The 19265-nt window shown below is 37.9% G+C and overlaps 1 protein-coding gene across 1 annotated transcript; it reads left to right on the forward strand.

The window, feature by feature from the left end:
- Positions 1-793: 793 nt before the first annotated feature.
- ZNF800 (zinc finger protein 800) lies at positions 794-18764 on the forward strand. Its single transcript, XM_040063091.2, is given in 7 exon segments — positions 794-878; positions 1463-1573; positions 3576-3671; positions 7082-7225; positions 9432-9895; positions 9897-11188; positions 18711-18764. Coding segments are annotated over 6 exon segments (2094 nt in total). The 5' UTR covers positions 794-878; positions 1463-1512; the 3' UTR covers positions 18748-18764.
- The last annotated feature ends 501 nt before the right edge of the window (positions 18765-19265 follow it).

The raw sequence follows: 19265 nt of genomic DNA on the forward strand, positions 1-19265 counted from the left end.
ATTTTTCCAGTAATGATGTGCTTATTCCTGACATTCCTTATAGATTTTTCTTCAACGACAGAAGTTTTTCCTTAAGTGTATGAAGACCTAGTCTTACTTTTTCCTTCGGCAAAAGCCAAGTACCACCTTCTCAACAACCCGAGGTGCCTACAGAAGCACACTAAGAGCACGGGACTAAGCAGGACCCTGCAGAAACGTATCCGGAGCCACCGGCTGCCCTGCCACTCACTGCATTGCACCGAAGTCCTGTGGCCGGTATTTGCTACAGAGATCATACAATTCTCTTTCAGAACACGAGTTTTTCCTTCAGGTGTTCAAAACATTAATCTATCTTTTTCCTTGGTAGGTCTGTTAGAACAAGTGGTGGTTTGGGTCATATTTTTTCACACTGTAATGGCACAGACCAGGCTAAAAGGGGGCAGAAATGCCAGCTCCAGGGACGTTGGCTGCTCCCACTTGTGTCCGGGCACCGGTGCCGTCAGGGCAGCGCTGCGCATCACGGCGTGCTCGGCGGTCAGCGCGGGCCTTTCTCCCCGCCGGGACAAAGGCGGCGCCGGTTCCCGGCCGGCGGGTCGGTCCTGTGGCAGGCGCCGCGCCTCAGCCCGCCCGGGGCTCCTGCGCTGTCCCGCCACAGCCCCGCGGGCCGGTCGGTCCCGGCCGCCCCCGGCCCGTCCCGCGGCCGCCGCCCGGCACCTGTGCGGCCGGGCCGGGGAGCGGCGAGCGCGGCGCCTGCGCACTGGGCGGGCGCTCGCCGCCAGGACCGCAGTCACTTCCTGCCCCCGTGCCCATCCGGCTCCGGGGTCAGCGGCCGCCGCTCTGGCGGGACGGGGGCGAATAAAGTTAAATTCGGGGAGGGGGAAGCCGCTCGTCCTCTCCAGGTAGGGCCGGCCCGCAGCACCCGCCCGTCGCGCCCGCCCCGTCGTCGGCGCCCGCTGTCACCTGCGGCCGCGCGCCCCTCCCGCCCGGGCTGCGCGTGGCGGGCGGCGCGCGCCCCGCTCCGGCTCCGGCAGCGCCGCGTGAGCGCCCGGCCCGGCGGCGGGCGCGCTGCAGCCCGGGGCCGTCGGGGACGCGGCTTTCCCCGCGGGCATCCGGGAACGCCGTCCCATCGGCGGGGCCGCGGGACGAGGCTGCGAGGTGGGGGACGGAACGCGGCGGGGCCGCCCGCGGAGGGGGCGCGGGGCCGTGCGGCCGGGCCGGGCTCGGTGGGGAGGGCGGCGGCCGGGGGCTCTCCCCGCCGGCCGAGGCGCAGGTGGCGGCGGGGCGGGAGCGGGGCCGTGCTCGCCGCGGCCGTTGCAGAGCGCGTCGTGAGACCTGCCGAAAACAATGGGAACTTTCTCCTGCGCCAGCGGTGCCGCTGCCTCCGGCCTGCCTGGCCCTGCTGCCCTAGGAAGTGGGTGTGCGGGGTTGGCGCGCTCCTCAGCCGCCTGTGCTTCGGCGGTGACAGCTAATTTGCTTATTTTAGCAGAAAAGAGCTGCTGGATGTAGAAGGAAAGTAGGTCGTGCGCACGGAAAATGCCTCTAAGGGACAAGTGTTGTCAGACTGACCACCATCACCATGGATGCTGTGAACCAGGTGTGTGATGCTTCGGCTGTTTTGCGTATCTCCTCCATTAAAAGTTTGCAGAAACTGTTGTGAAGGTTGGGTATGTATATCATTAGCGTCGGCTCTAGGTATAAAAAGTTTCAGAATTTTGTTTGGAAATGGTGGGTTTTTTTTGTATCCTTGAGCTGTTGCCTTAAAATCATTTCAGGAAGAGAATATTTTGCATCCTGGATGTAGGATAATCCTCAGGCATTACAAGGGCATTGTATGCAGTGACCAGAGGAAGGCAAGGAGTTGTGTAAAACAACTGGCCATTTCGTTTCCAAAAAGTGCAGTTTTCACAGGGTTTTTTGTAAAATGGTGTTTCTGGCAATCATTTGCATTTGTTGTTTATATTTTTACTCTGTCTTCTCTGGTGAACTCTGGTGAACTTGAAGATCTTAGTCTAAGAGGAGAAAAACCCCCACCAAGTCCTACAGCAACCCTTTACATTCCATGCCTGAGTGATATGAAAGATGCCATCAGTGGAAACTGTAATGAATATTTTGAAGGTTCAGACAACCTATTAGATGTTTTTGATATTATTCTGCTTTCACTTACATTTTTGAAAGAAAGCTGCTATTTGGATGCTTTCGCTTTTGTTTTCAGAAGAAAGGCATCGGTTTGGGGAATTAACAGATGTAAGTGTGAGCAGAGTGACTTTGATTATGCCCCTTTTTAGTGCAATGTAATTTGAGAGTAGATATTGTTCAGTTAGTAGAAACATTTTTTTGTGTTGACGGTGAAATGGTTTTGAGTTGTTCTAATGCTTTAAAGAAACAAAAATATTTTTCTTGCCTGACAAATTAACAGTGATGTGTTACGTCTCTTTCACCTGTGTTAACTCTGCTTGATGTCAGTAGGTGTTGTACATGCATATTAGAGGCTGTAAACAAAATGTTTTGTTTTGAAGTGTAGGGAGTAGGCTAGTAGACTACAATATGTCATTGTGTTAGAGATCCCCAAATAATTAGCTGATTTGTCATGGTTGTTATGGGTTTGTATATATAATAGTGTATTATGGGACCAGGATAGTTGTGTGGAGTGTTCATTCTGTTGTCCTTCTTTTCAGTGCTTTGTTTCCTGATATTCTTTTCAGCTAGAATTTATTTATAACCTTTTATCTTTTAGCTCAGTGTTCCTGTCATAATTTGTTTGGTCTTTTTGCACTTATTATCTCTAAATAGTTTTATACTATGCCTCAACTGGCCTTTATTAAAAATAAATTTCTTAGAGATCTCAGTGCCTCATTTAGAAATGAAAACCTTAAAATGGGGTTAAAATCAAACCAAATGGTTAAGTGGGAGACAGTTTATGAAGTGCAAGGATGGCTGTTTAGTCAATAAGAAATATAGAAGAAGACCTAACTAATGATTTTGCAAACGCATGCTTCAAGAAGTGTTCTTATTCCTGTAAATCTGGGGTTCGCTCTGGACAAAGCTTAATTGCCTTATCTATATATAGCAGTGGAGTGCTATTAATTTTCACATGCATAAATACTGTATATTGGAATGGCTAAAAATTCTGATGAATATATATTTTAGTTTCAATAGCTTTTGCAAAGAATATGATGTGGAATGAAACATCAGAAAGAAAGTATTCTCTCAGCAGTTTATTTGAACCTGAAGAGTTTATTGAATGTAGTTTTCATGGTTAAAAACATTATGATAGGGTTTTTTTAGTGTGTATGTTGTGTAGCTATGCTTGTGCTTTTTTTTCATGATCATTGCTACTTTAAATCTGGCTTCAGTGTTTAGGTCCGTATTGGCAACACTGAAGTCATGTAGTCTGCTGTGAAGTATTTGGTAATGCTGGTAATACAGTATTTGGTAATGCTCTTTTGTCCGTGTCGTTTGGTTTTAACTTTGGGAGTCAAGTAGATTGTTCTGGGGAGTTACTTTAATTGGTGGACATTTCTAGTGAGTTAGTTTGGTATTATATATTTATCACCTGAGTGTTTTCTAATGGTTTATTATCCTTTTATATATTTCAGCGCATCTGTTGGAACCTGGTGATCCTCCATTATTGCAGCAGCCTCTGCAAACATCAAAATCTGGTATTCAGCAAATCATTGAGTGTTTTCGATCAGGTAGGAAACCATACCTGACCCTTAAGAAGTTCATTATCTTGTTAAAAGAGTTATGTTTATTCAATGTATGGAAAAAACCAGCACCCGACTTTATGCATATTTGCAAAATATTTGTAGATTTTTTGAATTAGGTGTTCCTTTTAATAAGGTTTTTCATAGAAAGTAATGAAGATACAGATCTTGCTGTATAGTTGTCCTTCAAAAACCTTAAAAATTAAGTTTGTTGTTCTGTTTGTGTCATTTCTGCTGCTATTATTAATGAGTTTATCATAAAACTCCTGAGGTGAAGAAATAACTTTATCTTGGATGTCTTAAATTGCTTTATCATATTACTCTTAAAGTGTTCCTTGATTGATTTTGGAAGTTGCAATACATAGCAATGGACAGCTAAGCGTTTGGGGAGGCATGCCAGGGATGATTGAAACCTTCAATGTTTTGAAGCTGTTTCTACACTTCCGATGTGGCAAACCAAACATTTTATTTTCACAACTCTTGGTCTTAAGTGCTATTATCTATGTGTTCCTAGATTTTTTCACATAGAGCTTTTAAGTATATGAAATATGTCACGTATAAAATCACTGCTGCTGCACAATGAGATGCAGGCCTGGTCTGAACCTTGTAAAAGGGCACAGTATTTAAGTTGTCCACTAATGTTTCAATAACTTAATACAAAAGCAGGGTGTGAGATTATTCATTAGTAACCTTTCTGAGTTTGCTTGAGATTGCTTGAGGCCTCACATATGCGTGACAGGCTTCTTTTGCTTGAGGCAGATTAATGGAACATCTACTGGTAATAGCATAAGCTAGTTGCAGGTACTTTGTCGCTGAGCTACTTCCAGATCCTCACCAGCAGGTGTTAAACTGATAGTTTACTTTGATATCATCAGTCACCTGCATCAGGGAGGTTGGACAGAAGACAGAAGGACTTAGAGATTTTTCTGGTTAGTTTTGAACAAGGAACATTTCATTCTGGGAAGAGAGTATTTGATCCTTGTGGTGAAGGAATTGAAGTTTAAGACAGAGTATTGTACATAACCGTTTGAGTAATTTTATCAAAAGCTTCTGTCATTCAAAGCATTAAGATTAAAAAGTGAATTTGAATCTATTTTTTTTTCTAAAAAAGAAACTACTTGCAAAAGGCATAAATTTAGGTTTTTCTGATAGAGATATTTATGACTGGTGTTCTCTTCTGATTTCTTATGACTTTGATGTTATTCTAACATCAACATTTACAAATATTAACAGAATTTGACAAGGTATCACCTGCATTACCATCACAATATACAAGTAGATGTAACTACAAAATAGAGAAGACTTACTGAAGTCTTCTCCAGTAAACTGGAGGCAGCATATGCTGGCAGAAGATTGACTTTTTGCCACAATCTGCAGTTGAAGAATAAGGAGATAATTTTTTTTCCTCTGCCTGCTGTGTCCACAAAGCCAGTGGATGTTTTAATTTTTTTTTTGCTGTTTCCAGAAGTTTCTGAATGTCTGCAGTTTAATTTGTAAGGACCAACTATTTTTCTTTACTCCTACCTTTGAAAAGTTTCACAGATGCATGAGGATGATTTGAAGCCAGAGTACCATGACTACCATGTCATATAGTATGATCTCCAATGTGTCACAAATCCTTTGATCTCATCTAGTAATTCTTAAATCCAGTCATTTGTATTGGACAAAACCATTTCAGTCCTGAATGGGAAACTGAATACCAATATAACGGGAGAGAATGAGGAACTTGTATGACCCTTGTTTGGGTAACAGTGGAGATGTTTGTTTTCTTTTTTTTTTTTTTTTTTTTCTTTCTTTTGAGACTTGAGGTTAGTTGTTAGGGCATGCATGGAATTTTATCTACATGGAGCATCTTCAGTTTTGTTCAGCTGGATTTTCCTTATATGCAGAAATTCAAATATTGGTAGGTGAGATCTGAGTAAATAACTTGCTTTTGGGGAGAACTCTGTACAATTTTTATTTGTTGCTATATCTAAATATTTGTCCAGCAGTCTGTTTGTAAAAATGCAGGTCAAATGAAGGTGAGTAAGTAACACTCAAAGATCAGTGGATATGGCTTGGGAAGGCACAGGAGCAGACAGAAACTGTGGTAGCCTCAGGTGGTCAAGTTTGGATACCATTTTTAAGGAAATGTTGAAGAAGACACTGTGCTTTGCTGAAACTCAGATTTAAAAGGCTTTATAGTACTACTATTGCACCAAGAAATAAGTTTTCTTGGGAAGGCCTGTTTGTATTGAAGAACTAATGCCCATTGTGGAATTATTAATATTTGAATGATTTTAATTTAGAAAATAGTTCTGCAGTGTGACTCTGAGTTTGATCTTTGAAAGGAATTCTTAAGAGAAATGTGATGGGATGACAGAACACTTGACCTTGTAGTTCAGCTTGGAGAATGTCTTGCAGCTGCTGTTCCATAGGTGTTTGGTATTATTTATTCATGGTCCAAGTTTGTTATATATTTGCTTGTTTGATTAGTTTTGAGTAATTAAATTCTAAGAAAAAGCAAGACAGATAAAGTAGCTGAATTTTGTTAGTGCTCCTTTCTAATTTGGGCTGGGTGGGTAAGGATCATTTAGTAATCTATTGCTAATTTTAGGCTTTACATTCGTAATTTTCATGAGATGAGAAATGAAGGAGTAAGTTTGAAGTGTAAAAAAATGACAAGAGTTGGAATACTTCAACAATGCTAGATCTAACTATCTTTGTATACAATGTGTGATAGTCTGGGAAGCTGGCATATTTTATCACAGTCTCTATGTTTTAATAAAGATCTTTCAGATTTAAGTTGTACATATTTTCCTTTCATCAGGCTGAAAATATGCCTACGTTTCTACTATCTTGCCTAAGTGTCATCATCTTGGACTTGGGTCAGATATCCACATGTAGTAACATTTTTTGACTTGTTAGTTGTTCTCTTTGGTCTATTTTATGCTTTAGTTTTTACCTTACCAGGTGCCATTTCTGTGTGAAATAGCTGTTTGTTTCGTGTTTTCTTCGCACTGTAGGATAACCCTAAAAAAGAAATACTACAGGCTTCTTTAAATGCTCTAGGTGCTTATTCTTTCCTGTTGGGCAGTTGTATTGCAACAACCAAGTACCATAGTAGTAAGAACTGTTTCTTAGTGTTAGGTGTTAGTTTTGATTGTAAATGATTGCACTTTCACTGTAAAATATAATGTGTGTAACCCTTGAGGGGTTTTTTTTCATCCTAGTCTTGTCTTCATAGTGAAATTTGAAACATGTATCATAAACTTACAGTCCAAATGAAGTTGCATTAACAAAAGATAAAATGCTGTTATAATTATTCATGGTCTAAAATATTTCCACTTTTGTGGGATGATGTGAATTAAGAGATGAATATAAAGCCTTCCTTAAGTGTAATATTTCTTTTATTACAGGAACAAAACAACTTAAACATATCTTGTTAAAAGATGTGGACACCATTTTTGAGTGTAAATTGTGCCGGAGTCTCTTCAGAGGATTACCAAATTTAATTACTCATAAGAAGTTTTATTGTCCTCCAAGTCTTCAGATGGATGATAGTAAGTCTTACTGATTTAAGTGTTTAATAAACCTATGTGAAGTTGAAAAACTTTCCTTTCTTTACCATTTACGCAAACATACCTGAAACAAAAATGCAAAAAAAAGAGGTGGATCTAAATTTCTGTAATAACATATGTAGATGACTTTTATGTTATTGAAGGAGCTATAGCAATGACTTTATGTGACTTAACAACCAGGAGCCATGCCAATATCATAGTTAGATAGCTAGTTTATACATCTAGACTTTTAATTAAGCATCACTCTTAACACTTTCTGTTCCTTCTTCCCCTTTTTCTTTCCCATCTGTCCTTTACTGTGAAAGATGCCAAAAGCATGTCAAAAGACTGGGAAACTAATCTTGTGGGAAGCAGTGGTTCTTACAGGGTGTTTCAGTTTTAGGCTATCATAGCTCTGATGGACTTTGACTGCTCCTGTGAAGTGACCTGGGTCAATATTCTTAATATTATTTATATTCTCCTGTACTGAGGAAGGCCTTACAATGCTTGTGTCATGGATGCAGTCTTTTGGTCTTAGTCAGTATGAAACACAGACTAAATGTTCACCCTTTTATTTAAGGATCTGTGCTTGAGTGATGCTGTCTCTTCTCCTCTGCTTCACTTCACTGTATGCTGCTTTAACATATTCTATGTGATCATGAATAGCCCAACATCTTTGTAGAAAATAAACTTTATTATTAAAAGAGGTACCTTAAATTGGAGGTGAGGAAAAAGCCAAGAACTATATTTTTTATGGAAAAAGAAATTGGTTATAATGTCATTCCTGTGATGACTTTTTGTTAATCTGAGTAAAGGTAGTGTCAGCTGAAAGGAGAAGGTGAAAAGGCTGATACTGTCACCTTCTTTAAATGAGCTTGCCTGGCTAGCTGGAGAGTCACAGAGCTTCTCTGTGAGAGGGTGTTTCAAAGCAAAGCTAGAAGTGCATGTGACCTTGGATGCAACAGTTTCTAAGCAAAGTAAGGTTACCCTGAGGAAAGACTTCATCTCCAGTTCCTGGCATTCTAGCCTTCATTTAACTTTCTGATTAACTTTGATATGTTAATATGAAATATCATGTAAGTAACATACAAATAAAATAACTTCCATTGTTTACTATGAGAGGTGCAAATAAAAGGAATAATACTACTCTCTCTGAATTAGACTGTATAAGTACTTGTGCTTTATATAAAATTGAGTTTAGTAATTGAAGTAAGTGGGAGTTTTTTCAATAAGTAAAAGATAGTGAACAAGAGGCAGGAATAAAAGTTCAGCACACCATGGTGAAAAGTTCATGCACTCAGTATAGTCATGAAGTAGTCTTAAATGATGCTATGAAATAGGAAGGACTTTTTACTCATGGTAAAAATTATATAGGTAGGCTTATTTGAAACTGACTGTAAAAGCTGTTAAAAATTCAGTGTTAAAAAACGGGTTTGGAGCAACAAAACAGCCTATTTTTTGTACTAACACTTTCCATGTATTGCTGGGTGTGTGGAAGGAATAACTCTGACTGTGGGTTTTTAATTAGCTGTTACCAGGACTCACATCTTTAAAATTATCCACAGTAATTTGAACTGTGTCATCTCAGTGCCTCACCTTTTTGCTGTAGGACCCTGGCTTCCTAGTTGTGCCATTGCAGATGCTTTGAGTGTCACACTGGGAACTAGAGCACTGAAATAATTTGGCATTTCAAAAGAGAGTATTACTGAGACCTGTAAAATATTATCTGCTTATATCTTCAGGTTACACAGATGTTTCATTCTTTGGTAAGGATTGTTCAGAATTCAGAGAGAAGAGCTTATTTCCAGAATTAGGTTTCTTTATTAAGAGTGCCTGTGTCCCACAGTAGGAAAATCGGTTTTTAATGATACTTCAGGCTTAGTTGTACACCTGCAGAACAAGCTCAGTCGAACAATGTTGTTTTTGCAATTGATACAGGTTTTTAAAGACCAGCTTAATTCCAGTCATACAAATTTTTAGTTCAGGTGGCTTTCACATTAGCACGCCAGGAGGGTTATTTCCGATGTTGGCCTTTAATAAAAAGGCAACTTGTAATGATTACTCAAAGCCTTTGAGTGTTCAGAGAGTACAAAAGAGGATTTGTGGAAATTTGGTGACTGAATTCATGTAGCAGTTAAAAGCTACTTTGAAATTTAAATACTTGGAATTTACCAAATCATTAAAAAAATGCCTTTTCCTCTTTTCACAGACCTCCCAGATACAAAAGATAAGCAGAGTCAAGCCATAAATGACCTTCTTGAAGCAATCTATCCAAGGGTAGATAAACAAGAATATATCATTACATTAGAACCTATAGAAAGTAATCAAAATGCTGTATTTCAATATGTGTCAAGGACTGATAGCCCAGATGAGAGCACAGAAAGTAGCCATACCCTCGATCAAACTCCAATACAAATACAGGAACCCAGCACTGAGCAACCCAAGGCTGTTTCAGCTCCAGCCCCAGTCCCATCTGGGGAGACTGTAGAATTACCTCCTGCTGATCCTGTTACAAACAAGGTGATACCTACTCCTGAAGAACAGCCACCAGCAGTAAATCCTGACTTGGACTCTCTGGATAATTCTGATTATGGCCACCAGTTGATTTGTTGCCTCTGTAGGAAGGAATTTCATTCAAGACGCAGTGTACGCCGGCACATTCGAAAAGTACACAAAAAAAAAGATGGAAGAGCTAAAGAAGTACATAGAAACAAAAAAGAAACTAAACCAGTGCTCTGCGAAAGGACGAAATAAGAATGTTCTTGTAACATTAGGCAGAAGTTGTCCTGTGTGTTATAAATCATTTGCCACAAAAGCCAATGTAAGAAGGCATTTTGATGAAGTTCATAGAGGATTAAGAAGGGATTCCATTACTCCTGATATAGCTACAAAGCCTGGGCAACCTTTGTTCTTGGATACAGTTTCTGCTAAAAAATCTTTTAAGACCAGAAAACAAAAGTCGTCTTCAAAGGCTGAATACAATTTAAGTGCATGCAAATGCCTTCTGTGCAAGAGAAAATATAGTTCACAAATAATGCTGAAAAGGCATATGCAAATTGTTCACAAGATAACTCTTTCTGGAAAGAACTCTAAAAGAGAGAAAGGACCCAACAATACTACCAATGGCACAGAAATAAAAGTTGAACCAGCAGATTCTGTAGAACCTTCACCCCCTTCCATTGCGCTTTCTCCACAGAATGAATTAAAGGGAACAAATCATTCAAATGAGAAAAAGAACACACCATCAGCACAGAAAAATAAGGTCAAACAGGACTCTGAAAACCCTAAATCAACTTCTAAATCAACCAGTAAATCAACTTGCAAATCAACCACTAAATCAACCCCTAAATCAACCAATGCATCTGCTGCAGGTGGCCAGCAAAAATCCAGGAAGCCAAAACTTTCAGCTGGCTTTGACTTCAAGCAGCTTTACTGTAAACTCTGTAAGCGCCAATTTACTTCTAAACAGAATTTAACAAAACACATTGAGTTACACACAGATGGAAATAATATTTATGTTAAATACTACAGGTGTCCACTCTGCTCTTACGAAACACGTCGCAAGCGTGATGTGATAAGACACATAACTGTGGTGCATAAAAAGTCGCCTCGCTACCTTGGGAAAATAACTGCAAGTTTAGAAATAAGAGCAATAAAGAAGCCAATTGATCTTGTTCTAAATAAGGTGACAAAAAGAGGCTCTCAGAGGGATGAAACAAAACAGATTGGTTCAAAACAGGATGTCACCTCTAATTCTCCCAATAAAAAGTATGAAGGAGCTGATGTTGGCATTGAAGTGAAAGTAACAAAAAACTTTTCTCTGCACCGATGCAATAAATGTGGGAAAGCATTTGCCAGAAAAGCTTTTCTAGAACATCATAAGAAAACCCACAAAGCAAACGTATCTCATTCACCTGAAGAAAGTAAAACCAAAGGCAGAAGTACAAGATCTAAAGCTGTTGTCTGGTGAGGAAAAAGAAAGTGTTTTGTCATGGGTTTTTTTGTTTTTCTTTTGGTTGTTTTTTTTTTTTTTTTTTTTTTTTTTTTCTTTTTTTCTTTTTTTTTTTAAGAAAACCCCAACAATACCACTGCATTTCTTTTGCTGTTGTTGATTTTTTGCCGAAAACATGCCTTCCCATAGATTTTATGGTTTAGTGGCTTAAATGCAAAAGTAGATGTCGAAATGTGTTTTTGGTTTTTTTTTATCATTTTGGAAAAGTGTTTAAACTTGTCATTGTAGAAAGATGGAATGTAGATTAAAGTGTACTAAGTCAATTCTTTAAACTGTCGTAAGGCATCTCTTGTAATCAAGCTAATATGCGTACATTTTAAAAATAGTAATTTTTTTAAATTAACAATAACTTTGGTGTGAATAACTTAACTCAATTAACTTTGCTGTGGCTGCTTGAAGAAGTATTAAAAGTACTAAAGTAAAGATGATAACAGAAAAAAATCTCTGTGAACTTACTGGAATTAGCACTTGTGAATTTAAATTTTTGTTTTAATGAGTATTGCTTACACACTGTCAAGAAAAGTGCATAGAACAAATTTCTTTTGTGTAATTTGGTTGCTTAGTCACTTTGATGTAAAATCATTATGGGTTAGGCGCCTGCAAATACTTTTGAAGTCATCAAATTTAGAGTTTCATTCTTTTAATGCTTATTTTTATAAGGCCAGGTTTGGAGACTTGTGGTCATTTAGTTTTTTTAATTGTTAAAATCTTATCAAAGTTTTTTGCTTTAAGCATCTATTTGTATTGAAGTCTGGCCTAGAATTTTCTAAGCTTCTGCTTATGTGGTACTCTGGGAACTTTCTACACTTGGAGGGGTTGTATTTGTAGTTACTCAGTTTTCCATAGCCTTCATGTTAAAGATGGTCTATTTTTTGAGGACCTTTTTAAAAAGAAAATATTTGTGTGCAGTCACTTTGTATATTAAAATGACCAACTGATTGCTGAAGGTTGGGGATTGTACAAAAATATGATGAAGAGAGACTGTAGTGATACTTGCAGGAGTATTTAACATCCTTATTCAGAATCATCTTTCTAGCATATTTGGTAAAAAGAAAACTTAAGTATATGTGCCTTGTTCTATATTTCAACTCTGAAATGCTATTTTCCGGGAGGTGATTTGATTTGAGTTAAGCTTTCACAGTGAATAGCCACCTACTTAATGTTAAATTGTCATTTTGTGACTTTCTAATAAATCCTGACCAAATTAGGCAGAACTTCAAAAATGAACTGAGTCAAACCCTGAATTATGCTGAATTCTAGAGGGGACGTGACTGCTGCATTTTGAATAAGAATTAAAAATTTAACCTTATAAATTATTTGTGTTACGTAGTTTAAAACAGAATTATATGGGTAAACTCAAAGTATTAATTTATTCCCATTTCTCTTCAGATAGGTTCAAGTGATGTTCGGAAAGGTTGAAGTTCATTTGAATGAAAAAGACTTTAGTTTGTTGTTGGAACTGCTAATTCTTGATAAGGGTACTATCATAAGCTGGTTTTTTTCTTATGTTAATAATCATTCTGACTGCTTGTAGGACAGTACCACTTCCCAACACACTGAAGTAGCTGAAGTGAAAAGCACATGCTTCTAAATTAGCAGTTTTCTCTATGCAGTTGTAGTTTGACCCAGTATAGAACAAGCTTCCTGAAATTGAAAAAGAGTGTACCAGAGACAAGTTAATGAGCAGCAGCTTTGGAAGAAGGTGGTTTTTCTGCATTTAGGAAATCTTCAGAAAACTCACCGTGCATACTGGTCCTCCCTGGTCATGATAATTGATGGACAGCTCAAACTTTGATGTGATATCCTACTTTGGTAAATTCTGTGTTATATACTGTTTTAAATTTATTACAAATGAATGTATGAGAGCAAACAGTGTAGTCTTTATTGGCTGAATTCTACTAATTTTTAGTATTTGCCATAAATTCAGTTTGTTCATATTGACTAATTTTGCAGTTCAAGGACAGTCTGAATTTCACTGTGCTGAATTTGCTTCAAAGACCTCAATTCTATTTCTGTATGTGGTTCATAGGAAAAATTTGGAAGGTTCATAGAAAAATCTAGGAAGTTTACAAGAATATCCACATTCCTCTATTCTTTAATTTTTTAAAAAAAATATACACAAGCACTTTAATGATAGTTGCAGTTTATTTTTTCAGTTTATTTTCAAAAGATCAACACACTAATATTAATATGAAGGTAGTGAATGCTTGCTGATGTATTATAGACAATCTGTGCACAACCACTTACAATGTTAGCTTATTTCATTAAATGTTAATAAAAAAGGGAGGATAGTTTGGGAGAAACTCAAAAACTATTTTCTCTCAAAATCGTGAATGACCACTATGGGTAGCACTTGACTTTGTGTAATTGGAAAATGTTTTAGATACCTTTTCTTAACCTTTTAATCAAGATTGTAGTAAAACATTTGCATGCCTACCATTATGAAGGTCTTGGCAGGTTTCATGCAATCATGGGGGTTTGTTTGTTTGTTTGTTTTGTTTGCTTTGTGGGGTTTTTTTTTGGTGGATTTTTGTTTCTTTGTTTGGGGTTTTTTGTTTGTTTATTTTTTATTTTTTACTTTTTAGAAAATATTTTGTTTAGTGATTTGTGTCAAATTGCTACAATTTGAAAGGTATTGTACATCAGAAGAAATACCATGTTTTTTATATTGGCTCACTCCCTTACTTAGGGAGGTGCCTCATGTTCATATATACTTTTTTTGTATAAAATATATCTAAATGTTGATCACAAGATCAGGAGTAAAAATGCTTTTATGGATAGAGAACTGTTTGGCCCTGTTAGTGCATTGCACTAAAAATACTGTGAATGGGAACTAAGATTGTAGCTTTGCTCAAAATGTTCTATATTGAATGTACATGCTTTTGTTTGGATAAATGTACTGTATTTGATGGAAAATAAAGCAGACTGGAAATGATTTTTAAGTGGGCATAAACAAAAAGATGATGTGTTTGTAAACTTGGGATATCTCACTCCACAATTGGAAATTACATTGTTTGCATTTTGTAAAGTTTTATTTGTTGATCATTGAAGCTAGTAGTTTGTAATATTCTGTTGTAAATTTTTTTTTTTTTAAATTAAAAACTTGGCACTTGTGGAGTGAACACTTCACACTGGTGGTCAACCCTTGCTGTATTTTTGAAAAACACTGCTCATACTGGCCTTTTGTTCCTTATAAAGGTATCTTTTTCTTCCTGTTGTTACCCTTTTAGAACAAAATATTGAGGAAGATAGGATATCCTGAGGGGTTTCTTTTTTTTTTTTTTTTTTTTAAAAAAACCAAGAAAATAGGATTACCTCGTTTTCCATTGGAAAGAACATTGATGGCTGCTGAAGGTTCCTTGTTTTCATGGTTAGATATAAAAAGGAAGTGCCATAACCATTGTTTATACTTTTATACAAGAAGACATTAGGCTATTAATGTAAGTGCATTTTAAGTCATGTTCCTGAGTGCCTGCAGGTTAAGATTGGGAAGTTAAAATGCAAACATAGGGATAGAATAACTGTTCATTTCTCAATTTATCCTTGTGGTTTCTGCTGTCCTGGGTAAGTGTCTGCATCTTGAAATACATGAAGATAAAGTTACTCCTATATCAAAGGTATGTTTCTGCTCACCAGCACACTGGATATGAGTTTTTAATTAAGATGCAGTCTTGCATCACTGATGGGACACATTGGTTTGGCTCATTTCACTTACACTAGCCAAAGACAAATGTAGCCTCTTTTAGTGGACATTCAGAATTAATGCTGAGTCTTGTTGAAAGAGTTTTTTATTTAGAGTGAATGTGAGATACTTTACAGAAAACTTTTGGGATGAACCAAACATTTTGTATGCAAGTCTGTCTTTTTTTTTGAAGTGATACATGTCTTCTAATTCTGTCACTTCAGGGACATTTCCCAACAAGGGAATGTCACTGATGTCGTGGCACCAGGCTTGCTAAAGTCTAATACGCTGATGTGTGTCTCAGAATCATCTTTTCTTTAATTGTATCAGCTGAGGTTGTTGGTCTTCCTGGTTTTACTTTATTGGTCTTTATTTCTAGAGTGGTTTCTGGTTTTATGTTTTACCTGTCTTTTCTGTCTGAAATGTTAGGTTTCTTTGTAAGATGTCTGAAATGTTAGTCTTGAAGTCTTTGTAGTGCTTGGTTTCTTCTGTTCTGTAGGAGAATAAAGAAGTCTAGCTTAGATGGTTGATGGTCATTACCACCATTTGTTTTTGATTGGATTCTCTTGGGATGAATTTAAATCTACTGTGTGAAAGATTTGTGTAACTGGTCAGGTGCTTGAAGTACTTAGAAAATGAGGTCAGTTCTGAGTGGTGGCTGAAAGAATTGTGGGTGGGTATTTTACATCATTCCCTTTTGCTTAACAGTAAGGTACAACAGTTGCTTAACCAAAGGTAGAGCAGTGTGTTGTTTGGAGCATGATGGGTAGAGAAGAATGGGCCCTCAATGGTTTTATTAATGGAGAAGCTGTGGTGTTTGTACTAATGAGGAGACTTGCAAGAGGGACTCCTGTCTGGATGTAAATGGTCTCTGCTCATCTTGAAAAGGGCAGCAGAAGGGAAGCTTTAGTTCCCTTTTCTAGGGAGCTTGCTTCACAGTATCCGTCAGTTACAGTGTTAAAGTAGTAATTTCATAGACACAAAGTGGAATGTAGACTGAAAATCTAGTTGTTTGTGTTCATTCATTCATTTGGGTGTTATCAAGATACTGGTAATCTTAATAGAAATGTATACTTGAAATAATGTCTCAAATTAGGAAACAGTATCATTGACGTTGAAAGAATTAGTGGGAAATGATCACCTGAGCCTTTGATAGCATGGAGACCAAATAAATTTTTCTGCAAAACAGATGAAACTATATTTTGTTTCACCACATTGCCATGAACAGTACTGTCATGGTTGTTTCAAAGTCTGGATGGGGGAGGAGAATGTGCTTTTTCAACTTGCTGTAATATTACTCTTCAGAAGCAGATGTTACGGTGTTTTTGCCTCAGTTACAGATAGGATTGAGGTTCTCTGTGTCAATAATCCACTGCACTAAATTTGTTAGTATCCGATAATACTGGTATTTTTTGTTTTGATGCTTTCCTGCTGTTTCAGTCTAAGGCAATGCGGATGTACCTGGTCCGTGTTCTCAGCACAAGCTTATCCACTGCTAGCTGGTTCAGCTGCCTTGGCTGAGCTGGATTTGCTCTTTCACGCTGCTTAGGTGCTTTGAGCCTGAGAATCAGTTCCTTTATTAGGGGTGAAACTGTCTGCTTTGATGATCTTCTACCGCTGCTGCTGTTATCTGAAAGAGTTGAGTGGGCTAGGTGGCAAAGCAGAGACCAAAAAGCACAGGGTTTGCAGCAGATCTTATGTGCACGTGTGCTTACATTTTTTTCACTCTGTTGCTCAGATGTTTTCTTCTCCAGGATGTTGTGGTTTTACAGTTCTCAGCTTGTGACTTTCTGCAGCAGACAAAGGGATTGTTTGAAGTTACTGTCTTGTGGCAAGGCAGGTGGTGTGAATCTCAGACTGAAATGTGTAAATTGTAATCAATTTCCTTCATAATGTACATCTAGATTTCAACTGCTACTTGCTCTTTAAAGAAACAACTACCTAGGAATGAACAGGCCTAAAATTGGAGGCATCATCCTTTAAAACTGTGTAAAACTGGATTTTCCATCAAAAATATATTTATTACTTTGACAGATAAGGAGATCAATAATTTGTCTAGGTATAAAAGTGGTAATAGATTTACAAATTCAGTGAGACATTTCTCTGCAGGGTGTCAAACTCATAGTAGATTAGGTGGTGGCTAGGTTGACAAGGATTAGGATCGGATGTCTGTGCTGATCCAGAGTACTTGTTTCCATTAGTATAAGCGAGGAAAGCAAGGTGCATGACTTTGTTGGCCATGCTCAGAACACAACAGATTGTGACTTTGGTCTTACTTATTAAATGTCTGTACATAAATATTGCTATTTGCTTCCTCAAGGAACACTTGCATATGTGAACAAATTAGGCATTGTAAAAATGGTATTTGATGCTGAAAACATCGGGACTGGTTTCCTAAGTGTCAATAATGTCCTGAAGCTCGGGCTGGAATTGGTTCACTTTGTGTAAGTCACTGTTTTTGTAGTATAGCAACATATAAACACCTCATCAATTGTACTTCATCTAGCATTTGCTATTCTGAGTTACTGTTTAATTATCATTATTTCATGATTTTAACTCCAGAATTTGCTTTCCTGCTATTCGAGGTGATACTGGAGATAATCCACTAAGAAGAGTTATATTCAAATTTTTGTTTTCAGTAAGCTGTCTTTCAGATTAGAGTTACCTTATCTAGGTGCGGTGGTAGGATGTTTGCTTTCCTTGTTTTCTCTCCCTGTAAATGTTAAGGTAAGTAACTGAGAGCAGCAATGCAGAGTAAGGTACTTGCTTATGTTTTGACTGAGACTTTCAGAAAGAGATTTCGTCTTGTTGAAATGTACTGAGAAATGTGGAGGATGCCTTTGAAACGCGTGAGTGCCTGCTCAGCTGTGGACTGACCCACAATGGTTGGAAATGGCCAGCACACTTATTAGCATTCTTGGCTTCAGAACAGACTAAGACATGTCTGCATCTTGAGGAGCAGAAAAAAAAAGGTTTTATATCTTGGAGCTAATTTTCTCATCTTAGTAGATTGTTTGCCTACACTAGTATAATGCAGGGCAATAGAATCCAAAAGTAGTAGAATTCCTAACATATTTTTAAACATTTTTGAGGGATAAGGCTTAATATGTGAGCAAGGTTCTGTTAAAGAAGGAAAGGATAAAAATATGTCACTTTGATAGCTACATTAGCACAGCTACAAGTCAGTTTTCTTATTCTTTCATAAAAAGCCTCTTTCCTTGTGGAAGGTGCTTGCTGTCATTTTTGTTTCCATTACTCACCTGTGTAGTTCCCAGTTCAGTTTTTAATATTTTACTGTACGGCTGTGGTTGAATTATCTCGAATTACCTATCATGTTAGCTTCTTTAAATCCTTAATTTTTGAAGTATAATTTTTTGCTTGTTTCTGTTTTGAAAGCTGTTTTAAAAACTCTTGGCATTTAATATTGTTGGGTCAGTTTTTTTGTTTGTTTGTTTTTTTTTCCGTGGAGTATGGGGTAATCCAAACACAACCGATTTGGGCATTCAGATTTTGGTTATGGAGTCTTCTAGAAGGTGATTTTGTAAAAGATAAGAAGGGATCCAGACAGGAACAATGTGAATCCTCTTATATTTATGCCTTTAAAAATAGATTAGAGAAACAACTGCCAGAAGTAATATTTCTCTCCTTGCACTAGGCACCTGATAAATGGCTTGAGAACTTCATGCCCTGTCTAGCTCTATTTTCTCACTATTTCTGTGTGCTTGAATTAGAAGTGAAGTGTTTATTTTTCTCTTATGGTCCTTTTACATTTTTTTTTTCTTTTTCATTTGCAGTGTGGTGTTCGTGGATTGTTTTCTCCTTAGTCATTAAATTGTTGTTTGGAGAGGTTGAAGGTAACATATAACTAAATTCAAATCATTAACCAAATCCTGATTTCCCTGCTCATAAGGGGCTTGCTGCCTTTGGAGCTACACTTTCTAACTTTGGAGCAAAAAAAAAGAAATAAAAAAAAAAAATCAATAAATAAAATTAATAAGAGTAACAAGGTAACTATGGCAAGACTCATGAAAGCACTTGAGGCTGCTGCTTTTGTATTGAACTGCATTATACTAGGTGCATTTGAGAGGAACAGGGTAATTCCTACAGCATTCACTGCCTTAAAAAACAGTTCTTGTATTTGCCTTGGTATAAAGAGTGAAATGCTTTGGGTGAGTGTTTTGCGTGTGGACAGGAAGGGCAGTAGGGCTATAGTTATTATTAGGCTGTGACTGTACCCCGCCATAATGCCACATCCTCCTCCCTGGAACAGGGAGACTTTGGAAGAGGAGTCAGAAGACCATGAGCCTGGAAGAAATCTCACCTTTGGAGTGATGGATGCGAGTGGAGCC

Source organism: Hirundo rustica, chromosome 4, assembly GCF_015227805.2.
Source record: "Hirundo rustica isolate bHirRus1 chromosome 4, bHirRus1.pri.v3, whole genome shotgun sequence".
Taxonomy (NCBI): domain Eukaryota; kingdom Metazoa; phylum Chordata; class Aves; order Passeriformes; family Hirundinidae; genus Hirundo; species Hirundo rustica.